Raw genomic sequence first — 15,422 nt, forward strand, 5'->3', positions numbered from 1 at the left:
GTTTAACGCAGTCGAAAGAAATTAGTAAATGTTGTAATATTTTTATAGAAACTATAGTGGGGTTCTCACTTAAAACATAAAGGTACCATCATATTTTACTACAAAACGTGCATTATATTGTATATTAACGCACATATAGTAGTTTTGTAAGTTTCTACTCCTTATTGTAGAAACCCATAAGTCCATATCCATACAAGAGTATGTTTCTGTCGTCGTCAAAAATACAATTCTTAAAATCTCGGTTCATTTTTAGATATTGACATGCAGGTTTCAATATTCGACACAGAGCATTGAATTGTTTAAGGTAGATGAAAGAATTTAGTAAATGTTGTAATTTTTTTATAGAAAGTATAGTGGGGTTCTCACTTAACCCTTAGATTAGCCATCATATTTTACTACAAAACGTGCATTAGATTCTATATTAATGCATATATGTTAGTTTTGTGAAATTTCTGTTCCTTATAGTAGTAACCCAAAAGTCCATATCCATAAGAATCTCTATATTTATGACGTCATCAAAAATACAATTCTTAAAATCTCGGTTCCTTTTCTAGATATTGACATGCAGTTTTCGGTATTCGACACAGCTGAGCGCGTTGTTTAAGGTAGCCGGAAGAAATTAGTAAATGTTGTAATCTTTTTATAGAAACTATAATGGGGTTCTCACTTAACCCATAGGGGTACCATCATATTTTACTACAAAACGTGCATTAGATTATATATTAACGCACATATATTAGTTTTGTGAAGTTTCTATTGCTTATAGTAGAAACCCAAAAGTCCATATCCATAAGAATCTCTATATTTATGACGTCATCAAAAATACAATTCTTAAAATCTCGGTTCCTTTCTTAGATATTGACATGCAGTTCTCGGTATTCGACACAGCCGAGCATATTGTTTAAGGTAGCCGGAAGAAATTAGTAAATGTAGTAATCTTTTTATAAAAACTATAATGGGGTTCTCACTTAACCCATAGAAGTACCATCATATTTTACTACAAAACGTGCATTAGATTATATATTAACGCACATATATTAGTTTTGTGAAGTTTCTATTGCTTATAGTAGAAACCCAAAAGTCCATATCCATAAGAATTTATATTAAGGCGTCATCAAAAATACAATTCTTAAAATCTCGGTTCCTTTTTTAGATATTGACATGCAGTTTTCGGTATTCGACACTGCTGAGCGCATTGTTTAAGGTAGCCGAAAGAAATTAGTAAACGTTGTAACCTTTTTATAGAAACTATAGTGAGGTTCTCACTTAACCCATAGGGATACCACCATATTTTACTACAAAACGTGAATTAGATTGCATATTAACGTACATATATTAGTTTTGTGAAATTTCTACTCTTTATAGTAGAAATCCGAAAGTCCATATCCATATGAATCTATATTTATGACGTCATCAAAAATACAATTCTTAAAATCTCGGTTCCTATTTTAGATATTTACATGCAGTTTTCGGTATTCGACACAGCTGAGCGCATTGTTTAAGGTAGCCGAAAGAAATTAGTAAATGTTGTAATTCTTTTATAGAAACTATAGTGGGGTTCTCAAATAACCCATAGGGATACTATCATATTTTACTACAAAACGTACATTAGATTGTATATTAGCGCACATATATTAGTTTTGAGAAGTTTCTATTGCTTATAGTGAAAACCCAAAAGTCCATATCCATATGAATCTATATTTATGACGTCATCAAAAATACAATTCTTAAAATCTCGGTTCCTTATGTAGATATTGACATGCAGTTTTCGGTACTAGACACAGCTGAGCGCATTGTTTAACGCACCCGAAAGAAATTAGTAAATGTTGTAATATTTTTATAGGAACTATAGTGGGGTTTTCACTTAACCCATATGGGTACCATCATATTTTACTACAAAACGTGCATTAGATTATATATTAACGCACATATATTAGTTTTGTGAAGTTTCTATTCCTCATAGTAGAAACCCAAAAGTCCATATCCATAAGAATCTATATTTATGATCTCATCAAAAATACAATTCTTAAAATCTCGGTTCCTTTTTTAGATATTGACATGCAGTTTTCGGTATTCGACACAGCTGAGCGCATTGTTTAAGGTAGCCGAAAGAAATTAGTAAATGTGTTAATCTTTTTATAGAAACTATAGTGGGGTTCTCACTTAACTTTTAGGGGTACCATCATATTTTACTACAAAGCGTGCATTAGATTGTATATTAACGCACATATATTAGTTTTGTGAAGTTTCTTTTCCTCATAGTAGAAACCCAAAAGTCCATATCCACATGAATCTATATTTATGACGTCATCAAAAATACAATTCTTAAAATCTCGGTTCCTTTCTTAGATATTGACATGCAGTTTTCGGTATTCGACACAGCCGAGCATATTGTTTAAGATAGCCGAAAGAAATCAGTAAATGTGTTAATCTTTTTATAGAAATCATAGTGGGGTTCTCACTTAACCCATAAAGGTACCATCATATTTTACTACAAAACGTGCATTATATTGTATATTAACGCACATATAGTAGTTTTGTGAAGTTTCTACTCCTTATAGTAGAAACCCAAAAGTCCATATCCATACGAGTATATTTCTGACGTCATCAAAAATACAATTCTTAAAATCTCGGTTCCTTTTTTAGATATTGACATGCAGGTTTCAATATTCGACTCAGCTGATTGAATTGTTTAAGGTAGATGAAAGAAATTAGTAAATGTTGTAATCTTTTTATAGAAACTATAGTGGGGTTCTCACTTAACCCTTAGGGGAACCATCATATTTTAGTACAATACGTGCATTAGATTCTATATTAACGCACATATATTAGTTTTGTGAAGTTTCTATTCCTCATAGTAGAAACCCAAAAGTCCATATCCATATGAATCTATATTTATGACGTCATCAAAAATACAATTCTTAAAATCTCGGTTCCTTTTCTAGATATTGACATGCAGTTTTCGGTATTCGACTCAGCTGAGCGCATTGTTTAAGGTAGCCGAAAGAAATTATTAGTAAATGTTGTAATCTTTTTATAGAAACTATAGTGGGGTTCTCACTTAACTCATAGGGTTACCATCATATTTTACTATAAAACGTGCATTAGATTGTGTATTAACGCACATATATTAGTTTTGTGAAGTTTCTATTTTTTATAGGAGAAATCCAAAAGTCCATATCCATAAGAATCTATATTTATGACGTCATCAAAAATGCAATTCTTAAAATCTCGGTTCCTTTTATAGATATTGACATGCAGTTTTCGGTATTCGACACAGCTGAGCGCATTGTTTAAGGTAGCCGAAAGAAATTAGTAAATGTTGTACTCTTTTTATAGAAACTATAGTGGGGTTCTCACTTAACCCATAAAGGTACCATCATATTTTACTACGAAACGTGTATTTTATTGTATATTAACGCACTTATATTAGTTTTGTGAAGTTTCTATTCCTAATAGTAGAAACCCAAAAGTCCATATCCATATGAATCTATATTTATGACGTCATCAAAAAATACAATTCTTAAAATCTCGGTTTCTTTTCCAGATATTGACATGCAGTTTTCGGTATTCGACACAGCTGAGCGCATTGTTTAAGTTAGCCGAATGAAATTATTAGTTAGTGTTGTAATCTTTTTATAGAAACTATAGTGGGGTTCTCACTTAACTCATAGGGATATCATCATATTTTACTAGAAAACGTGCATTAGATTGTATATTAACGCACATATATTAGTTTTGTAAGTTTCTATTCCTTATAGTAGAAATCCAAAAGTCCATGTCCATAAGAATCTATATTTATGACGTCATCAAAAATACAATTCTTAAAATCTCGTTTCCTTATCTAGATATTAACATGCAGTTTCGGTATTCGACACAGCTGAGCGCATTCTTTAAGGTAGCCGAAAGAAATAAGTAAATGTTGTAATCTTTTTATAGAAACTATAGTGGGGTTCTCACTTAACCCATAGGGATACCATCATATTTTACTACAAAACGTGCATTAGATTGTATATTAACGCACATATATTAGTTTTGTGATGTTTCTATTCCTCATAGTAGAAACCCAAAAGTCCATATCCATAAGAATCTATATTTATGACGTCATCAAAAATACAATTCTTAAAATCTCAGTTCCTTTTTTAGATATTGACATGCAGTTTTCGGTATTCGACACAGCTGAGCGCATTGTTTAAGGTAGCCGAAAGAAATTAGTAAACGTTGTAATCTTTTTATAGAAACTATAGTGGGGTTCTCACTTAACCCATAGGGATAAAATCATATTTTACTACAAAACGTGCATTAGATTGTATATTAACTCACATATATTAGTTTTGTGAAGTTTCTATTCCTTATAGTAGAAACCCAAAAGTCCATATCCATATGAATCTATATTTATGACGTCATCAAAAATACAATTCTTAAAATCTCGGTTTTTTTTTTTTAGATATTGACATGCAGTTTTCGGTATTCGACACAGCTGAGCGCATTGTTTAAGGTAGCCGAAAGATATTAGTAAATGTTGTAATCTTTTTATAGAAACTATAGTGGGGTTCTCACTTAACCCATAGGGATACCATCGTATTTTACTACAAAACGTGCATTAGATTGTATTTTAACGCACATATATTAGTTTTGTGAAGTTTCTATTCTTTATAGTAGAAACCACAAAGTCCATATCCATAAGAATCTATATTTATGACGTCATCAAAAATACAATTCTTAAAATCTCGGTTCCTTTTTTAGATATTGACATGCGGTTTTCAGTATTTGACACAGCTGATTGAATGGTTTAAGGTAGCCGAAAGAAATTAGTAAATGAAGTATTCTTTTTTATAAAAACTATTGTGGGGTTCTGTTTTAGCCCATAGGGGTACCATCATATTTTACTACAGAATGTCTATTAGATTGTATATTAATGCACATATATTAGTTTTGTGAAATTTCTCCTCCTTATAGTAGAAACCCAAAAATCCATATCCATAAATATCTATATATGTATGACGTCATTAAAAATGCTATCCTTAAAATCTCGGTTCCTTTTTTAGATATTGACATGCAGTTTTCGGTATTTTACCCAGCTGAGGGTTGTGTTTAAGCTAGCGGAAAGAAATTGAAAACTGAAGTAGATGTGGTGTTTCACAAACCCCTTGGTACCCCTAAACCCCATTAGTATGTGTTTTTCTTTATGGATTATGAATATTCTTGGTATTATTGTTAGGCCTGAATAATTAATTTTTCAAAACTGTAACTTTTAGCACGTGAATCCCACTAACCTATGATGCCAGTTTTTTATTTCCCTATATTTCGGTAACAGTTAGGTGTACTGACTTGGTATTTTCGGTAAATACATCTATGTAATGTTTTTTAAAATATGTTAAGCCGTGTTTTGCTAATGTTTAGAAATGGATGTTTTACGACCCCATGGTACCCCTAAAACCCCACAGCTGTTTGTGTTTGTTTTGGATTTAAACGTCTTTTAAGATTGTTATTAGGAATGTGTTTAGTTTTTCGAAATTTTTCCATCTAGTACGCAAACCCCACACATCTATGGTATCACTGTTTATTTCCCCATATTTCGGTAACCAAGAGGTGTAGCGAAATGTGGTTTTCGATTATCTAGTATTTGTAACGTTCACTGAAAGATTTCGTAGACATATGTTTCAAAATATTTAAAAATTTATACATTTGGTACCCCATGATACCCCCAAACCCTATTGGGGTACCTACCAAATTTTGTATAATAATACACTTTCAATTGTTATTACGCCTGAATAAGTACTTTTTCGAAATTCATTGTTGTTCTACCCGAAACCCAAAAGTCCATACCCGACCCATACAACTACAATGTAATGTATACTTCTATTATTCTTTATAACAATCTACCCTTGTTAAATGATTTTCCAAGGTTTCTCTTTTATTATTCTTTTCATATAACTACAATGTATTGTATAGTTCTATTATTCTTTATAACATTCTACCATTGTTCAACAAGTTTCCAATGCTTTGTTTCTTTTCTTTTACTAATCATTTATCTTTATAACTTTGACATCTTTTATTATTCTCTTTTATGTAACTCCTATACATACAATAGTACACTACCCATTACCTGTCATCATATGTCATTTAAACAATAGTGTATTTCTATACAACTAAACTCTATAGCCATTGTCTGGGGCGACCTCCTGCCTGCGTAGCTTGGTCTGATATTCCTATACAGCTACTGGAATGGATGAGCTAGCGACAGTTGCGGCTCCATCCACCAGCATATAACAACACATCAAGCCATGGACAACCAAACCAGCAACAACTCGACACTTCAACTCAACACAATCCAAGACAGGCATACCTGAGGAAGGGATCAGTTGACCACTGATCGTCAACCCACCTCGGCTCTGAAGGTCGCTTTGGATTAAGAGGATATACCTATCCTAATATCCCTGGAGGCTACTATGAAGCTAAGGGGATTCCTCAACACAACGTAACCTCGCAAGGCTGCTTTGAGCTGAGGTTTACTAGGACCATAACCTGGAGTCACCATAAGACGCACTGGCGGCTGACTTAAATAAAGGGGTTCCCTTACGAAACGATATATCCTTTAACCTTGCTTATAATAGAGACTTTGTGATATGAACTTTGTAAATTACAAATATTACTTCGTATTTTATAATAAAATAGGTGAAGGATTAAATCTCGGTCCATTATTGACTCTACCTACAAGACATCGCAATATTTGAAATGTCTATTATATTTACCTCTCTCTGGAAACCAGACCATGGGCACCCTTGCATAAGAAATATAGCGTTAGTGATAACAAGGAGATTAGCTAGAGATATGTAAATAAAATGAAGTTTTTTTTTGTTATATTTGTCCTTTGAGATTTTAAAATTATTCTGCACTTTTTCTTTAAAAAAACGAAACATATAAGTAAGAACTGTAGTGTTAAGTATTTCGGAACTATAGGTATATTTTAGGAATTATGGGGTGAGATTTATTTGAGTTAAAATTTCTCACTTTCTTGGTACATTTTCCGTATTTTATGTTGGTTCAGGTTAGATTACGTTATAATGGATTAGATTAGGTAAGGTTAGGCTATATTATGTTAGTTAACTTTTCTTTGACCCTCCAGTTCCAAAGCTATCCCGTATTATGACTCCAATGTACGAACGAAAGTACCGGACACAATGTGAAATCATCCCTAAATTCAAGGATTGCTTGCGTTCTGCAGAGAAGAATGTAGAGGATAAAAACCTGGAGGAGGGCAGGCAGAAGAGTTTACTATAAATTTTCAGAAATATATAAATAATAGCTTCAATTACTTTTGTCACTCAAAAACTGGGTGACCTAGTCCCCCGGCCCGGCTATAGATCCGCCACTGCCGTGAGTAGAACATATTATTTATGTTACATCTACAACTTTATTTACAAAACAATATTTATAGACAACGGACTTAACGAATAACTTTTATAGCGACTTTTTATTTTAAAATTGGAATCATTTCAATTTTCGTTTAGCAACTTTTTGTGCCAACATTTTGGCAACACTGAACTGATATCTTGGTTCCCTTGGTTAGAAATGGAACAACGATAGTTGTTTTATTTCCCATGGATCGGTCGTTAAAGTTTGGAACTTTATTTTGTTAAAAAGATGTGCGATGAAAAAATGTAGTAAATACTGACTTGTGTCTTGGACAAAGCTAGTGGATAAAATTTGATTACACAATGTCGTTAACTAATAATGAACTGTTTCTGTACAAAGGCCTTTTCTGTACATCTTACGTGGTGAGCTTCAAGAGAGTTATTTGTGATACTGTGTGAGGCCAACTTAGTATATTATTTGTACTGAAAATGGTAATAAAGTAATAATGTTTACATTTCAAAATCGAACCGAGTCGAATATGGATTACCTGTCGGACGCTAGTACTGTGATGCGAGGTGGAGACGATAATTCAGTGGATAGTTTAAGTGATATTGTGGAAGATGCTTTCAAGGATTTTCCAGATGACCTTAAGTATGATTCCAACTTTGAAGAAGGGGAAGTGGTTGACATTGACGGGGGAAAGAAGGAAGTACTAGTATCTTTTCGTGGACGCAATGTAGTGGTTAATTTTGGTATACAAAATACAATGGAATATGTGAGACAGCGTTTCTACCATATAGTACAAAGATGTTGTGAAATATCGCCGCTGGTTCGGAGCACTGACTCTGTTATTTTTAAGTATTTTAACAAAAAATTTGGAAAATGGACTGATATTCCAGATGATGCGATTTTACACGATGGACAACAGCTCTTGGCGGATATTGTTGATCCAAAGGAAGTTCCAGCAGCAAGTACTTCACAATGTACACAATTGCAAATATACCAACCGAATCCAGAGCACAGGTCTATTCTTTTAAGAAACCCACATATAGAAGACAAACGTATTAAAGTGAAACCACATGAAAAAGAATTGAGAAGAAATCATAGGAGTAGGAAGATGCATAGGAGTGTTGTTGTTATAAAAGAACGAAAGCGAAAGCGGAGGCGTAGTAGTAGTAGTAGCAGTAGTAGTAGTTCAAGAAGTCGGGATAGATCAAAACGAAAGCGATATAAACGCAAGAAACACAAACGTCATCGGAGTAAGAAAAAACGTAAGCACAGACGTCGTAGCAGGTCTTCCTCAGGTAGTAGAAGTAGCCATCCTAGTGAACTGGAACGAAGTATAAGCGAATCAAATGATAGAACACTTGCGAAAAGGCATAGTCAGTTTCCGGACTATGAAAGCCACGATCGTAGGCGTAGGTCAAAACAGTTTGACAATGATAGTCATTCACACTCTGAAGATTTTGACAAGGATAGTCATTCACATTCTGAAGACTTTGATAAGGATAGTCATCATTCTGAAGTAATATATAGGTATGAAGTTGTAGAAGATTTCTATCAACAAGATTCCACTACTGGGGATTACATGCAACAAACTGGCAATTCTTCAAATCACATGCAGCAAATTGCAGATACTCCAGATTACACTGATGCTGGTACCACTACTGCTGTGGCTACAATTCCATCTAACAGTTGGTCACCGATTAAAGGTAATGACTATGTTTTAACATATTGTGTTTATTTTGTTCTCGACATTTATTCCGTTAAGTCCCGCCAGGTAATGAACAGAAGTAATTGGTTAAAAATTACAAATCAAATACCGAAGGTATTGCCAGTTGTGGCAGGTAGGTTAGGTAAGGTTACGTAACGTTTCGTGGGTAATCTGCTTCAGATGATGGCTCCGAAATACAAATTTTATTCACGAAGACATAAATATGATCAGAGTAACGTAAAAGGCAATTAAAGGTCATCAGTGTAGGGATGATTAGGGAGAATAATGAAGTTCCGGCCTATATGATTTCTTGTATTGATGCAGTATTAGGTGAACAGGCAATGGAGCATAATATGACGGTGTTTCAAAGCCATTGTCTCCTTAACTAACCTAGGGCGTTTAGTTGCAGTAATGGGAATGTAGAAATTTTGGTCGAAAACTAAGAAAAGGAGAGTTGCATCTAAACCAGATGATGTAAAATGGGGCAAAATTTTTGGTGTTATCCCGTTTTATGGGTGCACTAATTTATAAAATCCACGAAAGAAATAGATACTTGATTTGACAATACGGATTGTACAAGTAACTAAAACATTTGCATGTATTACTTCTTACATGTATAATAAGGTAGAAATACGGAATAGCAAGTGTGCTTTTTACCATGTAGTACCGGTACTCCATGAGAAAGACATGAAGTGCTATGTGAAGATGGAGTACAAGGTGATTACAGAAGTATTGCAAACCTATGCCACACACATGGCATGTTTCATGTCATATAAACTGTTTGTCCTATCCTCGTTTAAACGTATACTCACCGTCGCCAATGCACCTGCTCCCTACCGACATCCCTCGCTAACGCTTGCTCCTGGCCGCCTACCATAAGTTAGTTTGTGCTTTTAACTTAATTCCGTTTCGTGCACAGCAGTTCCTACACCATATGTACACATACTGTAACAATGCTCCTAAAGTCGATATGCACCGATAATTAGAAACAACAACTTCCTCAGAAACATTCTACAGTGCCGGCAAAAAAAAAAAAAAAAAAAAAATCTACATTGTGAAACAAATCAGAAATCATTACAAATTCATAATATTGAAGTATTTTATTGTGGCTAATACTTTACAATTAGTATTTTGTCATATCGCCTTTACATTTTATCACCATCTGCAGTCGTTTAGCCATTGATTCAGCCAGGCTGGCGAAGTATGTAGAGTCCATGGTTATCCACAGTGTTTTGATCGTTTCCTTTAGATCCTTGATGTTGTTTGGTCGTGTCTCTTGAATCTTGTTTTTCATGACGTTACAGGCGTTTTCGATTGGATTAATGTCAGGAGAATTAACTGGCCACTCTAACAGAGGGATATTATGGTCACTGAGAAACTTTTGCACGGCCTTGGACATGTGGTCCGGGACCCCATCATGCATAAAATAATTACACTCATGAATGTCCCAAAAAGGAAGTAAATGTTCTTCAAAAACATTAATATAATTGCTTGCTTTCATGGTTTCACTCTTGGGAAGAAAGTACAATCCTCCTCTGCCCTTGTTTTACCACTGAATGTCCCCCAAACCAGCACACATTCAGCGTATTAGTAGTCTTAACTGTAAATTTCGGGTCATACCATGAAGCAGTACTCGGACAGCGCACCATCTTGGATCCATTCCGGATCAACCTAAAAGTGCTCTCATCACTAAACATCACATCTTTCCACTCTTCAGGTGTCCAATCTTGATATTTCTTACAGAAGTCGAGCCTTCTTCTCTTCATTGCTGCTGTAAGAAGGGGCTTCTTCGCAGCACGGCGACTTGGCAAGCCCAGATCCTTTTGCAGACGGTGACGAACTGTCGTAGTTGCGACATTCTGGAGGAGCTCAGGATACTTATTTTTCAATTCTACAGCTGTTATGAAGGGATTTGACATTACTTCACGCTTTAGAAGTTTATCAATCCTTGGTGAAGTCTTTCTAGGTGCACCGGAGCCGGACTTCCTACATGGTACAGTTCCAGGAGGAAATGACGCCGCTGAACGCTTTAGCTGGTAAATTGTCTCTCTTGACACTCCAAGATCACTGGATACAGTGATTACCGAATCATCTTTCTCCAGAAGAGTTAAGGCCCGGGATTTCTCTGCCATTGTCAGCTTTTTACGACCCATTGTGTGTAATCAGAACAAAGTTATAAGACCACTTACTTTCAAGAACTTAAACAAAAATCTAACTGCACAGAGCAAAGAAAGAACTGTCTCGCCGTACAACGCTACGAGGCACACTGAGCTTCTGCTGGGTGAGGGAAGATTGCAAGTGGCGCGCTAATCACTGACGTCATCATCGGGCTCCTCTCATATTTTTATGGTGGGAACGGCGCTTGACCCCGTTATGTGGATTTTTCATGTAGTTTTTTTTTTTCCCCACAACGTTTTTTGCCGGCACTGTAAGGCAGTAATAGTGCATTTCCTGCTAAGAGAAGTTAATATTTCATTAATATAAGTATCCTCTTGTGTCGCAACATCCAGCTAACTACATCCAGTTTCTATATATATAAAGCATGAAATGCACTCTTACTGCCTTAAAAAAGTTTCTTAAGGTATGTGTTTATTACTGAGTGCAGATTGACTTAGGAGGGCTGAATATAAAACACGAACTCAAACCAACTCCCAATATTTTCTAAAAGTAGAAGCTTTTCTTTGTATATAATTAAACACAGAACAATCATTTGCTGAGCAAATCAATATATTTACATTAAAAAACTAAATATATTGTTTTCTCAGCAAATGTGTGTGTTTAATCAACCAACTAATACCAAGTGGCCACATAAGCATAAATGCTGTTTAACCGATTCAGGACAGGAGCGTAGCAGGCAGGGTTTGAAAATCCCGAGTTTTTCTGAAAAAAGAAAAAAAAAACACCCACCTGCGCCTATATGGTATTTTCGAGTTTAATTCGGTTTTTTCGGGTTTATGTTAGTTTTTTCGAAATATTTCAGTGTCTTTGGGGTAAAAGTGTTAAAATGTGATTTCTATTTCAAGATTGCCATTGTCACAACTTGCAACAATTTTGTATTCACTGTCGGTTTGAAAAAATGGCCGCCATTTTGAAATTTTACATTGAATCACCGAAAAAAATGTATACAGCAAATTTGAAATGTCTCGCGTTTCTACCTTCAGAACTTCAACATAAAAGTCCGAAAATTGTATCCCGTAGTGTGGATACCCAATATTTTGAAAAATGGCCGTCATTTTGAAATTTTACGTGGATTGTCGCCAAAATATATATACATCTAATTTAGTGTGTTTCGTGCTTCTACTTTGAAAATTTCAACTTAAAAGACCTAATATTGCTATTTTGAAAAAAGAAAAAAAATAGGGCTGCCATTTTGAAAATTTACGTTGGTATGCCGCCAAAATCCATATCGAAAATTTAGACTGAAAATTTTGAACTTACAAGACAAAGTTGTTCTCTGTAGTGTGTATGGTACAGGCAGACAAACGAACAAATATAGATCGAATTATCCCAGGAGCCTTAGTGACGTTTGCCAAGTATGAATACCAAATATATATTAATTTAAAACAGGGTGTCTATCGGTCACGAAAGTCATGAAAAAGTCACGAAATCAGAAAACGGTCATGAAAGTCAAGAAAAAGTCACGAAATTTAGCTTTTGGGTCACGAATTTTTTTTTTTTTTTTTTTTTTTTTTTTAACTGTATAAATATAAGCACTGACCGGAAAATTTTGTTCTAGCAAATGTCAAAATTCACCACCAAAAATGTCTTTATGATGGGCTTTAGACGCGACTGAATCGTAAGCAAAGTATTCTATCGCATGCCTGAAAATTCGGCCTAATTTGCACCCGAATTCGCTCTTGAGAATGTTGGGAAATTTTATGGTTCGTTAAAGAAAATTTCTCGAAAAAGTCACAAAATTTCATTTTGGAATTTTGGTAGACACCTTGGAAAACAAAGGTATAGTTCATGTCATAAAATAAATGTTTCAAAATGCCTCATTTGAAGTAAATATTTTCCAGCGTAAAATAAATGGTTTTATTGTTCAAGTTCACTTTCGATGCTTTGTGCCTTCAAATACGGGAATATCACGAGCACTTCTTTCACTTTTTTTTTTTTTTTTTTTTTCTTTTTTCGAAAATGCAGGTTTCTTTACTGCATTCAGCATTAGAACGGAAGTTGAATTCAGCACTTGAAATAGTAAGCGTTACATGATCTTCGGAACTCCGAGCATTAAGCCTCTTAAATATGACAAGAATTTTTACGCTTTGTTGGTGTTGATTCTACAGAATACTTACTTGAAGAGTAGCAACAAATGACTGAACTGAACTGTTTTGTTGGAAAACCAAATTTTGGGCCCCTTCGTGGCTACGTGGTTAGTGTACGCGTCTTTGGTGTGGGAGACCTGGGTACGATTCACAGCGGGAGCTTATGTGGTTCGGATTCCACGTTAATCAGTTGATCTACGTCTCATATAGCCTTGCTGCTGAAAGGGACGTTAAAATCAAATCAACTCAAAACCAAATTTTACTAAAGAATAGTTGTGATACCATCGAAGGTAAGAAATAATAATTATTTATTTTTATAATACTAGTAGTTTTACTAATATATTTATATATTTACTGGTAGTACCGGCACCTATGATCTCAAATCCGCCAAACTTATGAGGGATAACGTCCCTCGGCGTTGCCGAATCGGCTAGCGCACTTCACGGAAAGTATCTTCTAAAATATAAAATTACATATTGTACGTCAAATAGGCTATAAACATAATCCATACGTACATTAATTTGTTCTGTAATTATCTCGAAGCTAAGTTTTTGTTATTATTATTTTATTTTATTCAGTTAATGCATTCTGAACTTTAAAAAGGTCTTACGTTAAATGTTGTATATCTTAACGTGAAAGCGTCTAATTCGCCCAAGGAAAGTCCAAAATCTGATAAAAATAACTTTCAATGTAATCACCTGAGTTGTGCCAATAATATACTAACAAAAACTCAGGTGGATTCAACCCGAAGAAAACCGCTGGTTTTTTTTTTTTTTTTTTTTTCTTTCTTTCTTCGGGCTGGGCCCTCTTGGGCAAACACTGGTAGCAGGGTGCCCGAGCGACAGCGAAGAGGTCGTCAGCGACTGTGGGTACTCGAATAAACGAGGATAGTGGAGACACACTTCATATGGCATAAAACAAATGCCTTGCATATTGCACAGCTTTGCGACACTTTTACATTTTCTTCATTCTTGTCTTTCTTATGGAGTAAAATATAGCACCTAGTCCACTGACGATCAAGCACGCTTGAAAAATTTTCCCTTTATTACCGCTTTTTCCCAATAACATTTCACATTGTTGATTATTGCATTACATTTGAAAGCGCACATCCTTTAGTATTTCTTATAACATCTTTCGTACACTTTGCACATTGCATCCTTACGTTCATTGATTTTCCTCGTTGTTGGTATTTTACTGCACAAAACTAAACGCTGCTAAATTACAGCCTATACAGATATATACCACTTTCTCCACAATGGGCTAGCAAAATAACTCCATCTTTAATATCACGAATATTCATAAATAAACGCTAATTTCTACCTTTTTCTTATTCTGTCACACCCTACAACAACCACATTCGCCAATTCTTCCCGGTAAATTTTGCAAATTTTCAGTAATCATAGCTGGGCTTAACGGAACTCAACCTTTTTCTCTGTCAGTGATGGTAAGTTTACTATGATCATATTTTTACAAATTTATGTATATGTTTACTGGCGAAACAGATGCGAACTCCGGCTCTAGCTTTCTTTAGAAACAGCACCAAAAAACTTCGTAAAATGAATCATCACACAACAACATTTATATATATATATATATATTGGAAAAAGAAATAAAAGGAGCAAAATTACCCAGGATAGTGCTGTTTTGAAACATACTTTGTCAAATACGAAAAAAAAAGTTTGTTTCTTCCATTTTTTCCGTGATGTAGTTATTTTCCTTATGCATATTTGAGTTTCTTTGTTGTTTCAGTTTTGGTACTTATTGAATTACTGGTATGCACAGAGCGTGAACTTTTCGATGGTGGAAATTAAAGATTGGAAATTCAATACATTTGCGATGTTCGTGAATGAACGGAGCCTTGGTTCAAGTTGGTTGGATTGGAACTTGGCTGCATAATTACTAGAAGCTTGAGGTTAGAAACACCAGTCACGTTGAGTTCTACCGATTACTGGAAAAGGAAAGTTATTATTCTTATTCTGAATCTCCTGTACAGCATGCCAACTAAAGAAATGTATTCCACGGAAGTGGACGGCATACAGAAGCTAACCACGTAACATGAGATGGTATTCATAAGGTTACAACAT

General features: G+C 34.7%; 1 protein-coding gene across 2 annotated transcripts in view; it reads left to right on the plus strand.

Moving 5' to 3' along the window:
• Positions 1–7,554: 7,554 nt before the first annotated feature.
• The window catches only part of LOC145664669 (uncharacterized), a 32,553-nt gene continuing 24,685 nt past the window's right edge, over positions 7,555–15,422 (plus strand). For both annotated transcript variants that reach the window (XM_081731514.1, XM_081731516.1), the window contains exon 1: positions 7,555–9,071. In XM_081731514.1, coding sequence (XP_081587640.1) covers positions 7,865–9,071 — 1,207 coding nt within the window. In that variant the 5' untranslated portion in view covers positions 7,555–7,864. The remainder of the gene's footprint in view (positions 9,072–15,422) is intronic.

Source organism: Thermobia domestica, chromosome 11, assembly GCF_964235325.1.
Source record: "Thermobia domestica chromosome 11, izTheDome1.hap1.1, whole genome shotgun sequence".
NCBI lineage: Eukaryota > Metazoa > Arthropoda > Insecta > Zygentoma > Lepismatidae > Thermobia > Thermobia domestica.